At 51.5% G+C, this 12,421-nt stretch overlaps 2 protein-coding genes across 2 annotated transcripts; both read right to left on the minus strand.

Moving 5' to 3' along the window:
- Window positions 1-3,268: 3,268 nt before the first annotated feature.
- LOC140725643 (uncharacterized) lies at window positions 3,269-8,269 on the minus strand. Its single transcript, XM_073041412.1, has 3 exons — window positions 8,260-8,269; window positions 4,967-5,108; window positions 3,269-4,232 (listed from the first exon to the last, which is right to left on the minus strand). The coding sequence occupies exons 1-3, from the start codon at window positions 8,267-8,269 to the stop codon at window positions 3,611-3,613; spliced, it is 774 nt and encodes a 257-aa protein (XP_072897513.1). The 3' UTR covers window positions 3,269-3,610.
- A 1,579-nt stretch (window positions 8,270-9,848) lies between these two features.
- LOC140734999 (uncharacterized) lies at window positions 9,849-11,355 on the minus strand. Its single transcript, XM_073059841.1, has 2 exons — window positions 11,141-11,355; window positions 9,849-10,809 (listed from the first exon to the last, which is right to left on the minus strand). The coding sequence occupies exons 1-2, from the start codon at window positions 11,338-11,340 to the stop codon at window positions 10,188-10,190; spliced, it is 822 nt and encodes a 273-aa protein (XP_072915942.1). The 5' UTR covers window positions 11,341-11,355; the 3' UTR covers window positions 9,849-10,187.
- Between the last annotated feature and the right edge of the window lie 1,066 nt (window positions 11,356-12,421).

Genomic DNA, 12,421 nt, shown 5'->3' on the forward strand with positions numbered 1-12,421 from the left:
ACTCGGAAGTGAGGACGGAAGGCTGTTGAAGAGCGCTCTATTACTCGGAAGGGAGGACGGAAGGCTGTTGAGGAGCGCTCTATTACTCGGAAGGGAGGACGGAAGGCTGTTGAGGAGCGCTCTATTACACTGAAGGGAGGATGGAAGGCTGTTGAGGAGCGCTCTGTTACACTGAAGGGAGGACGGAAGGCTGTTGAGGAGCGTTCTATTACACTGAAGGGAGGATGGAAGGCTGATGAAGATCGCTCTATTACACTGAAGGGAGGACGGTGTGAAGGAACTCTCCCTCCTGAGCTTCTAACTCCTCATTCTGAGACCTCTGGTTTTAGAGTCAGTGGCCAGGGGGCTACCCCTCTCCCTAGTTGATGGTGTCTCAGGGAAACCCCATTCCTTTCTCCCAAAACTTCATGGAGTTCCACTCCTGTCTGCTCAATCTCTCCACACTGAACAAGTGTTCCCTAACCTATCCTATCCCAGGAATTGATCAGGGGACCCTTCAGACACCCCCCCCCCCCCAGCCCTCAATCTGTGGTGAGTCTGTCCTTCCTCTGGGAGGGAGACCAGAATGTGCAGGACATACTGAGAACCCTCTCCCCTGGGGAATCAGAGTGAAGGAACGCGTCTCGGTGAGGAAAGATGCACACTGCACGGATGAATCGGGGGGCTGGGGTCCCTGGAGATGGTGCTGGTGTGGGAACAGGAAGTGCAGAAGCACTGGATTGAGGAATTCCTGATTGTGACAACAGAAGCTGCTCTCCCACCCCCAACCTATACCGACAGGTTAACTGACACGGGTGACGGGACAGGGAGGGCTGTGAGCACCCAGCTTCAACAGGTCCAATGTGTCCTGTTTCTGTAGGGGTACTTCTCTGCATTTTCTCCCCACTCCCTCTCTCTTTTTCTTTCTTTCACATTCACACTCTCCCCCTGTATGTCATTTCAGACTTTCTTTCCCTCCTGCCGCCCTTCTCTTTCTTTTAGTCTCCCTCACCTCTTCTGCCTATCTCTCTCTTACCATTCACTCAGTCACTATCTCCTTCCCTGCCTGCCTCTATTCCCAATGGAATACGACTAGGTAGGGATAACCATCACTCCGCACCACTCCCATGTTTGTCCCAAGGTACAGAGATGCCAGCGTCTCCAATGCGAACAGACTTGGAAAGACAATGTGTCAGAGCTGCAGCCTTCTGCATTAACGTAGTGCCCATCTCCATCCACACCTAAATTGCTGTGATCCCAGAACCAGGTTTATTATGTGATGTGAAATTTGTTAACTTAGCAGCTGCAGTTCCATGCAATGCATAATCTAGCAGAGAGAGAAAAAAATAAACAAAATAAAAATAATAAATAAATCAATTACAATATACATATATTGAATAGATTTTTAAAAACATACAAAAACAGGAATACTGCATATTTTAAAAAAGTGAGGTAGTGTGCAAGGGTTCACTGTCCATTTAGGAATCAGATGACAGAGGGGAAGAAGCTGTTCCTTAATCACCGAGTGTGTGCCTTCAGGCTTCTGTACCTCCTACCTGATTGTAACAGTGAGAAAAGGACATGTCCTGGGTGCTGGAGGATGGATGCTGCCTTTCTGAGACACCGTTCCTTGAAGATGCCCTGGGTACTTTGTGGGCTAGTACCCAAGATGGAGCTGACTAGATTTACAACCTTCTGCAGTTACTTTCGGTCATGTACAGTAGCCCCTCCATACCAGTCAGTGATGCAGCCTGTCAGAATGCTCTCCACAGTACATCTATAGAAGTTTTTGAGTGTATTTGTTGACATGCCAAATCTCTTCAAACTCCTAATGTACTGACACTGTCTTCATTAAACTACATCGATCTGTTGGGACCAGGTTAGATCCTCAGAGATCTTGACACACAGGAACCTGAAACTGTTCACTCTCTCCACTTCTGATCCCTCTCTGAGGATTGGTATGTGTTCCATCGTCTTACCTTTCCTGAAGTCCACAATCAGCTCTTTCATCTTGGTGCCTTAAAATTTACACACATAAGATCCCACTGGGAGAAATCCCCCTCTGATCTCAACCGAGTTTGGAGTGATGTTGGGTGAGGTGTTTGAGCCCCAGGCGAAGAGCCACCCTCTCCAATTGTGTCTATGGAAGCTTTGTCTCCAACAGACTGGGTCTCATTTGAAAGTATATGGTATCACCGCCCGGTAAGGTGAGGGAGGGGGGGGGGGGCGGTGCTGCTACATGGGATTGAAAGAAACTGCAGGAAGTTGTAAACTTAGCTCCATCATGAGCACCAGGACGTCTTCAAGGAATGATGCCTCAAAAAGGCAGCATCCATCATTAAAGACCTCCAATCACCCAGGTCATGCCTTGTTCTCATTGCTACCATCAGGGAGGAGGTGCAGAAGCCCGAAGGCACACAATCGATGATTCAGCGTCTTTCTTCCTCCCACCATGTGATTTCTGAATCTATGAACAGTACCTCATTACATTTTTTATTTATTACTTATTTAATTTAACAAATATAATTTATTTTGAATTTATAGTCCTTTAACATTTTTGGACTATTTTTACTGTGCCCATGGTGTTTTTTTAAATCAGTTATGCTATTGTTTGCACTGTTGTAACTATGTGGTTTTGTGCAGGTCTTGTAGCTTTAGTTTTTGGTCTTGTTTTGTCTGGTGGGATTGGAGCTCCTTTCCGGGGAACGCGATAAGATGGTAGCGCGATATTAAGACGCAGCAGCCTCTCCAGACTCTGGATTGGGGATTGCCAAACGTTAAGTGGATTTTCTGGTGTAGTCTGTTTTGTCATATGCTTTTGTGATATCATTCTGGAGGAACGTTGTCTCATTTTTTAACTGCATTGCATTTGTGGTTTCTAAATGACAATAAACTGACTCTGAATATAAACACATAATCCAGTAAGTATCGCATTTTAGTGCTGCCACAAAGACAACAAATTTCACTACAAATGTCAGTGATATTAAAGCTGACTCTGCCTCCTCATAGACCCCCCACAGTGCTTCGTCTTCAAAAAACCTCCACAGCTTACTCCTCACCACTTCTCCATAGTGCTCCCACTTCACCGCCCCCTCCCAGAGTGGCAACTGCTGAGACGTGAAGTTATTGGGAGGGAAGGGACCAGAGACAACTCGGGGGGAGTGGGGGCAATCCACAGGTTAGACTCAGGCAGGCTCTTCCCCACCTGTGCACCCTCCACCCCCATCCTGCCTACTACCATTCCCCTCCCAGCACACCGAGCCAGTTTTGATACAAAAGGCAAACACAGCAGAGTTGAATGAATATTTATTTGTTAGTCAGTGAGGCAGTTAGTGGGGATAACAAGCACCCCGACCGAGTTCACTCCATCCAAACCGAGGCATCCGGGTCAGAGAGGGGAGGAATCGACAGAAGTCATTGTCATTGCAGCAGAGGTTGAAGGGTGTGGGAAACTGAGAAGGGGGCTGGAGAAGTGGGGGGGGGTGGTTGAAAATTAGGGTGAGGCTGAGATGGAGGGGGAAGTGAGACCCCATAGGGAGGGACAGAGGGGATGGGAGGCTCAGGAAGGGCTGTGGCAGAGACCTGGGGAAGGTGGTAACGATGAGGGTGGGCACCAGACGAAGTCTGGCCTTCAGTTGACCTCCTCCTCAGCTGGCTGCTCCCTTAGACCATCAAACAGACCCTGGAAGCGGCTGGTCAGATTTTCAGCCTCGGTCTGGAACCAGCTGCGGAGAGAGGCCATTCCTTCCTTCAGGGCGCTGCGCAGGCTCTGGGCGTCCTGGCCTGCCCGCTCCTGCAGGCTCTGCGCCTGCCGCTGTACCTCTGCCAGCTTCTCCTGGAAGCCCTGGCGCAGGGACTCCAGCTTCTCCTGCAGCCGGTTGGCAGTTTCTGTGGCCACGGGCTCCAGCGCCTGGTGCAACCCATCGGCCACCCGCTGGCCCTGGCTCTCCAGAAGCTCCTGGTACTCCTGGAACTTGCGGTGGATCTCTTCCTGTTCGCGGGTCAGCCGCTTGCGGTACTTGCGCAGGTAGATGCCCAGCATACGGCGGGTGTCGCTGAGGCCCTGCTCGGCCAGGAGATGACCCTCGTGCTGGTACACCTGGACCTTGCTCTGCAGTGCGCTCAGGTCCCTCTCCAGACGTTCCTGCAGCTGCTCCATGTCCAAGCGGAACTCTTCCGATCTGGGTCCCAGGCGGGAGCGCAGGTCTTCAGCGGTGGCGTTCAGCTGGGTGAGGCACTCAGTGATCAGCTCCCTGCAGTGGCGAAGAGGAGAGCGTGAGGATCGTTGAGAGGTGGGGGAAAGGGTGAGGGCCAGGTTGGGGTGGAGAGAGATGGGGAAGGGGATGAAGTACAGAGAGGAAGGTAGGGCCAGGGGGTGGGTGAAGAGAAAAGCACAGCGCTCCCACTTTACCGAGCCGCCCCTCAGGGTTCCCTCATCGCCCCCCTCACTGCCCCCCACAGCACTCCCTCATTGTCTGTCCCACAGCACCCACCTCACCATCCCTCCCCCAGTGCCCCATCCTCACCGCCCCTCCCACCGTACTCCCTCCTCACCGCCCCTCCCACAGTGCCCGCTCATCACCGCCCCTCCCACGGCGCCCCCTCCTCACTGCCCCTCCCACCGTACTCCCTCCTCACCACCCCTCCCACGGCGCCCCCTCCTCAACGCCCCTCCCACCGTACTCCCTCCTCACCGTCCCTCCCACCGTACTCTCTCCTCACCGCCCATTCCACAGTGCCCCATCCTCACCGCCCCTCCCACCGTACTCCCTCCTCACCGCCCCTGCCCCAGTGCCACATCCTCACCGCCCCTCCCACCAGGCTGCACTCTCACCGCCCCTCCCCACCATCCCTCCCCCAGTGCCCCATCCTCACCGCCCCTCCCACCGTACTCCCTTCTCACCGCCCCTCCCACAGCGCTCCATCCTCACCGCCCCTCCCACCGTACTCCCTCCTCACTGCCCCTCCCACCAGGCTGCACTCTCACCGGAACTGACTCTCGAGCTGAGTGTCGGACAGGATCGCCTCAGTAGAATGGTAGACTTGACTGGCGAGGCTCCACACCTTCTCCACGACCTCCTCCCATTTAGTCTGCAGTTCGGAGGGTGGTTCCTGGGAAGCCCTGGAGGCTGTGAGTTGGGGGAGGTAAGGGAGGGGGATAGATGGAAAGAGACATGGCCTTTCTTAAAAAGGGTACAGTACACTGCGGCATTCTGAACAGGATGTCAGGGCCGGAGTTACCCCAAATCTTACATGCTGTCCCCCACCATGGGGGGACTGCCCCCCGCAATACACCCCAAGCATCAGAGCCTGTGGGCATAGTGAGGGCGAGAGCTAGAGGCCCCTCCTCGAGAGTCCAGTGCAGTGGATGAGTGCGAGGGAACATTGAGTGTTTTCTTGGAGGTGTCAGAGAAAGAAGGGTGTATGGGGTCACAGAGACGGGAAGGGGTTTAGGGAGTCATGGGAATCACAGAGATGGGGAAGAATGTAGGGGTTTAAAGAAGTGGAGACGGTGATGGGTGCACGGTACGATTTCTCGGCCGGGGTTCGGCAGAATCCCAGGGTTCCATGTGAGCTCACTAGGAGCTCCACGAGAGATCATGATAAAAAAAAATAAACCTCGTCTTTTGAAATTTGCTCAGTGCTGGGCAGGAACTGGACAGACCCATTAGCAACTTCAGCCCAGTATGGCAGTGTGCAGTAGGAGTCAATTCTCAGTATTGAACACAAGATAGCAGGAGCCATTGATAACTGGTCAGGTGCTGCATTGAACGGGAGGGGAGGACAGAATTCTGATGAGGAGAGCTCTATTACACTGAAGAGAGGACGGAAGGCTGTTGAGGAGCGCTCTATTACACGGAAGGGAGGACGGAAGGCTGTTGAGGAGCGCTCTATTACACTGAAGGGAGGACGGAAGGCTGTTGAGGAGCGCTCTATTATACGGAAGGGAGGACGGAAGGCTGTTGAGGAGCGCTCTATTACACGGAAGTGAGGACAGAAGGCTGTTCAGGAGCACTCTATTACACTGAAGGGAGGACGGAAGGCTGTTGAGGAGCGCTCTATTACACGGAAGGGAGGACGGAAGGCTGTTGAAGAGCGCTCTATTACACTGACGGGAGGATGGAAGGCTGTTGAGGAGCGCTCTATTACACTGAAGCGAGGAAGGAAGGCTGTTGAAGAGCGCTCTATTACACGGAAGGGAGGACGGAAGGCTGTTGAAGAGCGCTCTATTACACGGAAGGGAGGAGGGAAGGCTGTTGAAGAGCGCTCTATTACACGGAAGTGAGGAGGGAAGGCTGTTGAAGAGCGCTCTATTACTCGGAAGGGAGGATGGAAGGCTGTTGAAGAGCGCTCTATTACTCGGAAGGGAGGACGGAAGGCTGTTGAGGAGCGCTCTATTACTCGGAAGGGAGGATGGAAGGCTGTTGAAGAGCGCTCTATTACTCGGAAGGGAGGACGGAAGGCTGTTGAGGAGCGCTCTATTACTCGGAAGGGAGGAGGGAAGGCTGTTGAGGAGCGCTCTATTACACGGAAGGGAGGAGGGAAGGCTGTTGAAGAGCGCTCTATTACTCGGAAGGGAGGATGGAAGGCTGTTGAAGAGCGCTCTATTACTCGGAAGGGAGGACGGAAGGCTGTTGAGGAGCGCTCTATTACTCGGAAGGGAGGATGGAAGGCTGTTGAAGAGCGCTCTATTACTCGGAAGGGAGGATGGAAGGCTGTTGAAGAGCGCTCTATTACTCGGAAGGGAGGACGGAAGGCTGTTGAGGAGCGCTCTGTTACACTGAAGGGAGGACGGAAGGCTGTTGAGGAGCGCTCTATTACACGGAAGTGAGGACAGAAGGCTGTTGAGGAGGGCTCTATTACACTGAAGGGAGGACGGGGTGAAGGAACTCTCCCTCCTGAGCTTCTAACTCCTCATTCTGAGACCTCTGGTTTTAGTGTCAGTGGCCAGGGGGCTACCCCTCTCCCTAGTTGATGGTGTCTCAGGGAAACCCCATTCCTTTCTCCCAAAACTTCATGGAGTTCCACTCCATTCTGCCCAATCTCTCCACACGGAACAAGTGTTCCCTAACCTATCCTATCCCAGGAATTGATCAGGGGACCCTTCAGACCCCCCCCCCCCCAGCCCTCAATCTGTGGTGAGTCTGTCCTTCCTCTGGGAGGGAGACCAGAATGTGCAGGACATACTGAGAACCCTCTCCCCTGGGGAATCAGAGTGAAGGAACACGTCTCGGTGAGGAAAGATGCACACTGCACGGATGAATCGGGGGGCTGAGGTCCCTGGAGATGGTGCTGGTGTGGGAACAGGAAGTGCAGGAGCACTGGATTGAGGAATTCCTGATTGTGACAACAGAAGCTGCTCTCCCACCCCCAACCTATACCGACAGGTTAACTGACACGGGTGACGGGACAGGGAGGGCTGTGAGCACCCAGCTTCAACAGGTCCAATGTGTCCTGTTTCTGTAGGGGTACTTCTCTGCATTTTCTCCCCACTCCCTCTCTCTTTTTCTTTCTTTCACATTCACACTCTCCCCCTGTATGTCATTTCAGTCTTTCTTTCCCTGCTGCCACCCTTCTCGTTCTTTTAGTCTCCCTCACCTCTTCTGCCTATCTCTCTCCTACCATTCACTCAGTCACTATCTCCTTCCCTGCCCGCCTCTATTCCCAATGGAATACGACTAGGTAGGGATAACCATCACTCCGCACCACTCCCATGTTTGTCCCAAGGTACAGAGATGCCAGCGTCTCCAATGCGAACAGACTTGGAAAGACAATGTGTCAGAGCTACAGCCTTCTGCATTAACGTAGTGCCCATCTCCATAAATTGCTGTGATCCCAGAATCAGCTTTATTATGTGATGTGAAATTTGTTAACTTAGCAGCTGCAGTTCCATGCAATGCATAATCTAGCAGAGAAAAAAATAAACAAAATAAAAATAATAAATAAATCAATTACAATATACATATATTGAATAGATTTTTAAAAACATACAAAAACAGGAATACTGCATATTTTAAAAAAGTGAGGTAGTGTCCAAGGGTTCACTGTCCATTTAGGAATCAGATGACAGAGGGGAAGAAGCTGTTCCTTAATCACCGAGTGTGTGCCTTCAGGCTTCTGTAGCACCTACCTGATTATAACAGTGAGAAAAGGACATGTCCTGGGTGCTGGAGGATGGATGCTGCCTTTCTGAGACACCGCTCCTTGAAGATGTCCTGGGTACTTTGTGGGCTAGTACCCAAGATGGAGCTGACTAGATTTACAACCTTCTGCAGTTACTTTCGGTCATGTACAGTAGCCCCTCCATACCAGTCAGTGATGCAGCCTGTCAGAATGCTCTCCACAGTACATCTATAGAAGTTTTTGAGTGTATTTGTTGACATGCCAAATCTCTTCAAACTCCTAGTGTACTGACACTGTCTTCATTAAACTACATTGATCTGTTGGGACCAGGTTAGATCCTCAGAGATCTTGACACACAGGAACCTGAAACTGCTCACTCTCTCCACTTCTGATCCCTCTCTGAGGATTGGTATGTGTTCCATCGTCTTACCTTTCCTGAAGTCCACAATCAGCTCTTTCATCTTGGTGCCTTAAAATTTACACACATAAGATCCCACTGGGAGAAATCCCCCTCTGATCTCAACCGAGTTTGGAGTGATGTTGGGTGAGGTGTTTGAGCCCCAGGCGAAGAGCCACCCTCTCCAATTGTGTCTATGGAAGCTTTGTCTCCAACAGACTGGGTCTCATTTGAAAGTATATGGTATCACCGCCCGGTAAGGTGAGGGAGGGGGCGCGGTGCTGCTACATGGGATTGAAAGAAACTGCAGGAAGTTGTAAACTTAGCTCCATCATGAGCACCAGGACGTCTTCAAGGAATGATGCCTCAAAAAGGCAGCATCCATCATTAAAGACCTCCAATCACCCAGGTCATGCCTTGTTCTCATTGCTACCATCAGGGAGGAGGTGCAGAAGCCCGAAGGCACACAATCGATGATTCAGCGTCTTTCTTCCTCCCACCATGTGATTTCTGAATCTATGAACAGTACCTCATTACATTTTTTATTTATTACTCATTTAATTTAACAAATATAATTTATTTTGAACTTATAGTCCTTTAACATTTTTGGACTATTTTTACTGTGCCCATGGCGTTTTTTTAAATCAGTTATGCTATTGTTTGCACCGTTGTAACTATGTGGTTTTGTGCAGGTCTTGTAGCTTTAGTTTTTGGTCTTGTTTTGTCTGGTGGGATTGGAGCTCCTTTCCGGGGAACGCGCTAAGATGGTAGCGCGATATTAATACGCAGCAGCCTCTCCAGACTCTGGATTGGGGATTGCCAAATGTTATGTGGATTTTCTGGTGTAGTCTGTTTTGTCATATGCTTTTGTGATATCATTCTGGAGGAACGTTGTCTCATTTTTTAACTGCATTGCATTTGTGGTTTCTAAATGACAATAAACTGACTCTGAATATAAACATATAATCCACATACTATTAGTAAGTATCGCATTTTAGTGCTGCCACAAAGACAACAAATTTCACTACAAATGTCAGTGATATTAAAGCTGACTCTGCCTCCTCATAGACCCCCCACAGTGCTTCGTCTTCACAAAACCTCCACTGCTTACTCCTCACCACTTCTCCATAGTGCTCCCACTTCACCGCCCCCTCCCAGAGTGGCAACTGCTGAGACGTGAAGTAATTGGGAGTGAAGGGACCAGAGACAACTCGGGGGGAGTGGGGGCAATCCACAGGTTAGACTCAGGCAGGCTCTTCCCCACCTGTGCACCCTCCACCCCCATCCTGCCTACTACCATTCCCCTCCCAGCACACCGAGCCAGTTTTGATACAAAAGGCAAACACAGCAGAGTTGAATGAATATTTATTTGTTAGTCAGTGAGGCAGTTAGTGGGGATAACAAGCACCCCGACCGAGTTCACTCCATCCAAACCGAGGCATCCGGGTCAGAGAGGGGAGGAATCGACAGAAGTCATTGTCATTGCAGCAGAGGTTGAAGGGTGTGGGAAACTGAGAAGGGGGCTGGAGAAGTGGGGGGGGGTTGAAAATTAGGGTGAGGCTGAGATGGCGGGGGAAGTGAGACCCCATAGGGAGGGACAGAGGGGATGGGAGGCTCAGGAAGGGCTGTGGCAGAGACCTGGGGAAGGTGGTAACGATGAGGGTGGGCACCAGACCCAGTCTGGCCTTCAGTTGACCTCCTCCTCAGCTGGCTGCTCCCTTAGACCATCAAACAGACCCTGGAAGCGGCTGGTCAGATTTTCAGCCTCGGTCTGGAACCAGCTGCGGAGAGAGGCCATTCCTTCCTCCAGGGCGCTGCGCAGGCTCTGGGCATCCTGGCCAGCCCGCTCCTGCAGGCTCTGCGCCTGCCGCTGTACCTCTGCCAGCTTCTCCTGGAAGCCCTGGCGCAGGGACTCCAGCTTCTCCTGCAGCCGGTTGGCAGTTTCTGTGGCCAGGGGCTCCAGCGCCTGGTGCAACCCATCGGCCACCCGCTGGCCCTGGCTCTCCAGAAGCTCCTGGTACTCCTGGAACTTGCGGTGGATCTCTTCCTGTTCGCGGGTCAGCCGCTTGCGGTACTTGCGCAGGTAGATGCCCAGCATGCGGCGGGTGTCGCTGAGGCCCTGCTCGGCCAGGAGATGACCCTCGTGCTGGTACACCTGGACCTTGCTCTGCAGTGCGCTCAGGTCCCTCTCCAGACGCTCCTGCAGCTGCTCCATGTCCAAGCGGAACTCTTCCGATCTGGGTCCCAGGCGGGAGCGCAAGTCTTCAGTGGTGGCGTTCAGCTGGGTGAGGCACTCAGTGATCAGCTCCCTGCAGTGGCGAAGAGGAGAGCGTGAGGATCGTTGAGAGGTGGGGGAAAGGGTGAGGGCCATGTTGGGGTGGAGAGAGATGGGGAAGGGGATTAAGTACAGAGAGGAAGGGAGGGCGAGTGGGTGGGTGAAGAGAAAAGAAGCACAGCGCTCCCACTTTACCGTGCCGCCCCAGAGGGTTCCCTCATCGCCCCCCTCACTGCCCCCACAGCACTCCCTCATTGTCTGATCCACAGCACACTCCTCACCGTCGCTCCCCCAGTGCCCCATCCTCATCGCCCCTCCCACCATACTCCCTTCTCACTGCCCCTCCCACAAGGCTGCACTCTCACCGGAACTGACTCTCGAGCTGAGTGTCGGACAGGATCGCCTCAGTAGAATGGTAGACTTCACTGGCGAGGCTCCACACCTTCTCCACGACCTCCTCCCATTTAGTCTGCAGTTCGGAGGGTGGTTCCTGGGAAGCCCTGGAGGCTGTGAGTTGGGGGAGGTAAGGGGTTTGGAAGGGAGGGGGATAGATGGAAAGAGACATGGCCTTTCTTAAAAAGTGTACATCAACATTTTCATATGAATTAAATGGTCTGATCCTGAACCTTATTGTTACTATCCTGAATTGTGTGGATGGAGGTTCGGAGTTATCGGCACTACTGTATGTATTTAACATTATGCAATTGCCCATGTTGGTTAGTTTTTTTTTATTAGTTGTTTTTTTTAAATTCTTTTAGTTTTTTTGAGGGGGGGGTTCTTTTTCTCCTTTTTCTTTTTTTCTTAATTCCTATACATTAATACTATGAGTTTGGGCGACTTTATGTATTGATTAATACATATCTGATTGTTAATTAATCTATTAATTATGTACTCTCAAATGTTTTGTACTTATATTTTACTTATGTTTTTCTTAAAAATTAATAAAAAGATTTGAAAAGAAAAGAAAAAGTGTACAGTACAGTGCGGCATGCTGAACAGGATGTCAGGGCCGGATTCACCACAAATCTTACCTGCTGTCCCCATGGACATAGAGAGGGTGGGCATAGAGAGGACGAGAGCTAGAGGCCCCTCCTCGAGAGTCCAGTGCAGTGGATGAGTGCGAGGGAACATAGAGTGTTTTCTTGGAGGTGTCAGAGAAAGAAGGGTGAATGGGGTCACAGAGACGGGAAGGGGTTTAGGGAGTCATGGGCATAGAGAGGGATGTTGGCATCACAGAGATGGGGAGGAATGTAGGGGTTTAAAGAAGTGGAGACGGTGATGGGTGCACGGTACGATTTCTCGGCCGGGGTTCGGCAGAATCCCAGGGTTCCATGTGAGCTCACTAGGAGCTCCACGAGAGATCATGATAAAAAAAAAATAAACCTCGTCTTTTGAAATTTGCTCAGTGCTGGGCAGGAACCGGACAGACCCATTAGCAACTTCAGCCCAGTATGGCAGTGTGCAGTAGGAGTCGATTCTCAGTATTTAACACAAGATAGCAGGAGCCATTGATAACTGGTCAGGTGCTGCATTGAACGGGAGGGGATGACGGAAGGCTGTTGAGGAGCGCTCTATTACACTGAAGGGAGGACGGAAGGCTGTTGAAGAGCGCTTTATTACACGGAAGGGAGGACGGAAGGCTGTTG

This window comes from Hemitrygon akajei, chromosome 1 (assembly GCF_048418815.1).
Source record: "Hemitrygon akajei chromosome 1, sHemAka1.3, whole genome shotgun sequence".
Classification (NCBI taxonomy): Eukaryota; Metazoa; Chordata; class Chondrichthyes; order Myliobatiformes; family Dasyatidae; genus Hemitrygon; species Hemitrygon akajei.

Bases quoted from the DNA above. Each gene is read 5' to 3' on its own strand.
- LOC140725643 (XM_073041412.1), bottom strand. The intron at 4,233-4,966 runs GTGAGAGTGCAG...TCGCCACTGCAG, and splicing joins CAGCTCGAGAGTCAGTTCCG to GGAGCTGATCACTGAGTGCC.
- LOC140734999 (XM_073059841.1), bottom strand. From the start codon at position 11,340: ATGTCTCTTTCCATCTATCCCCCTCCCTTCCAAACCCCTTACCTCCCC. The intron at 10,810-11,140 runs GTGAGAGTGCAG...TCGCCACTGCAG, and splicing joins CAGCTCGAGAGTCAGTTCCG to GGAGCTGATCACTGAGTGCC.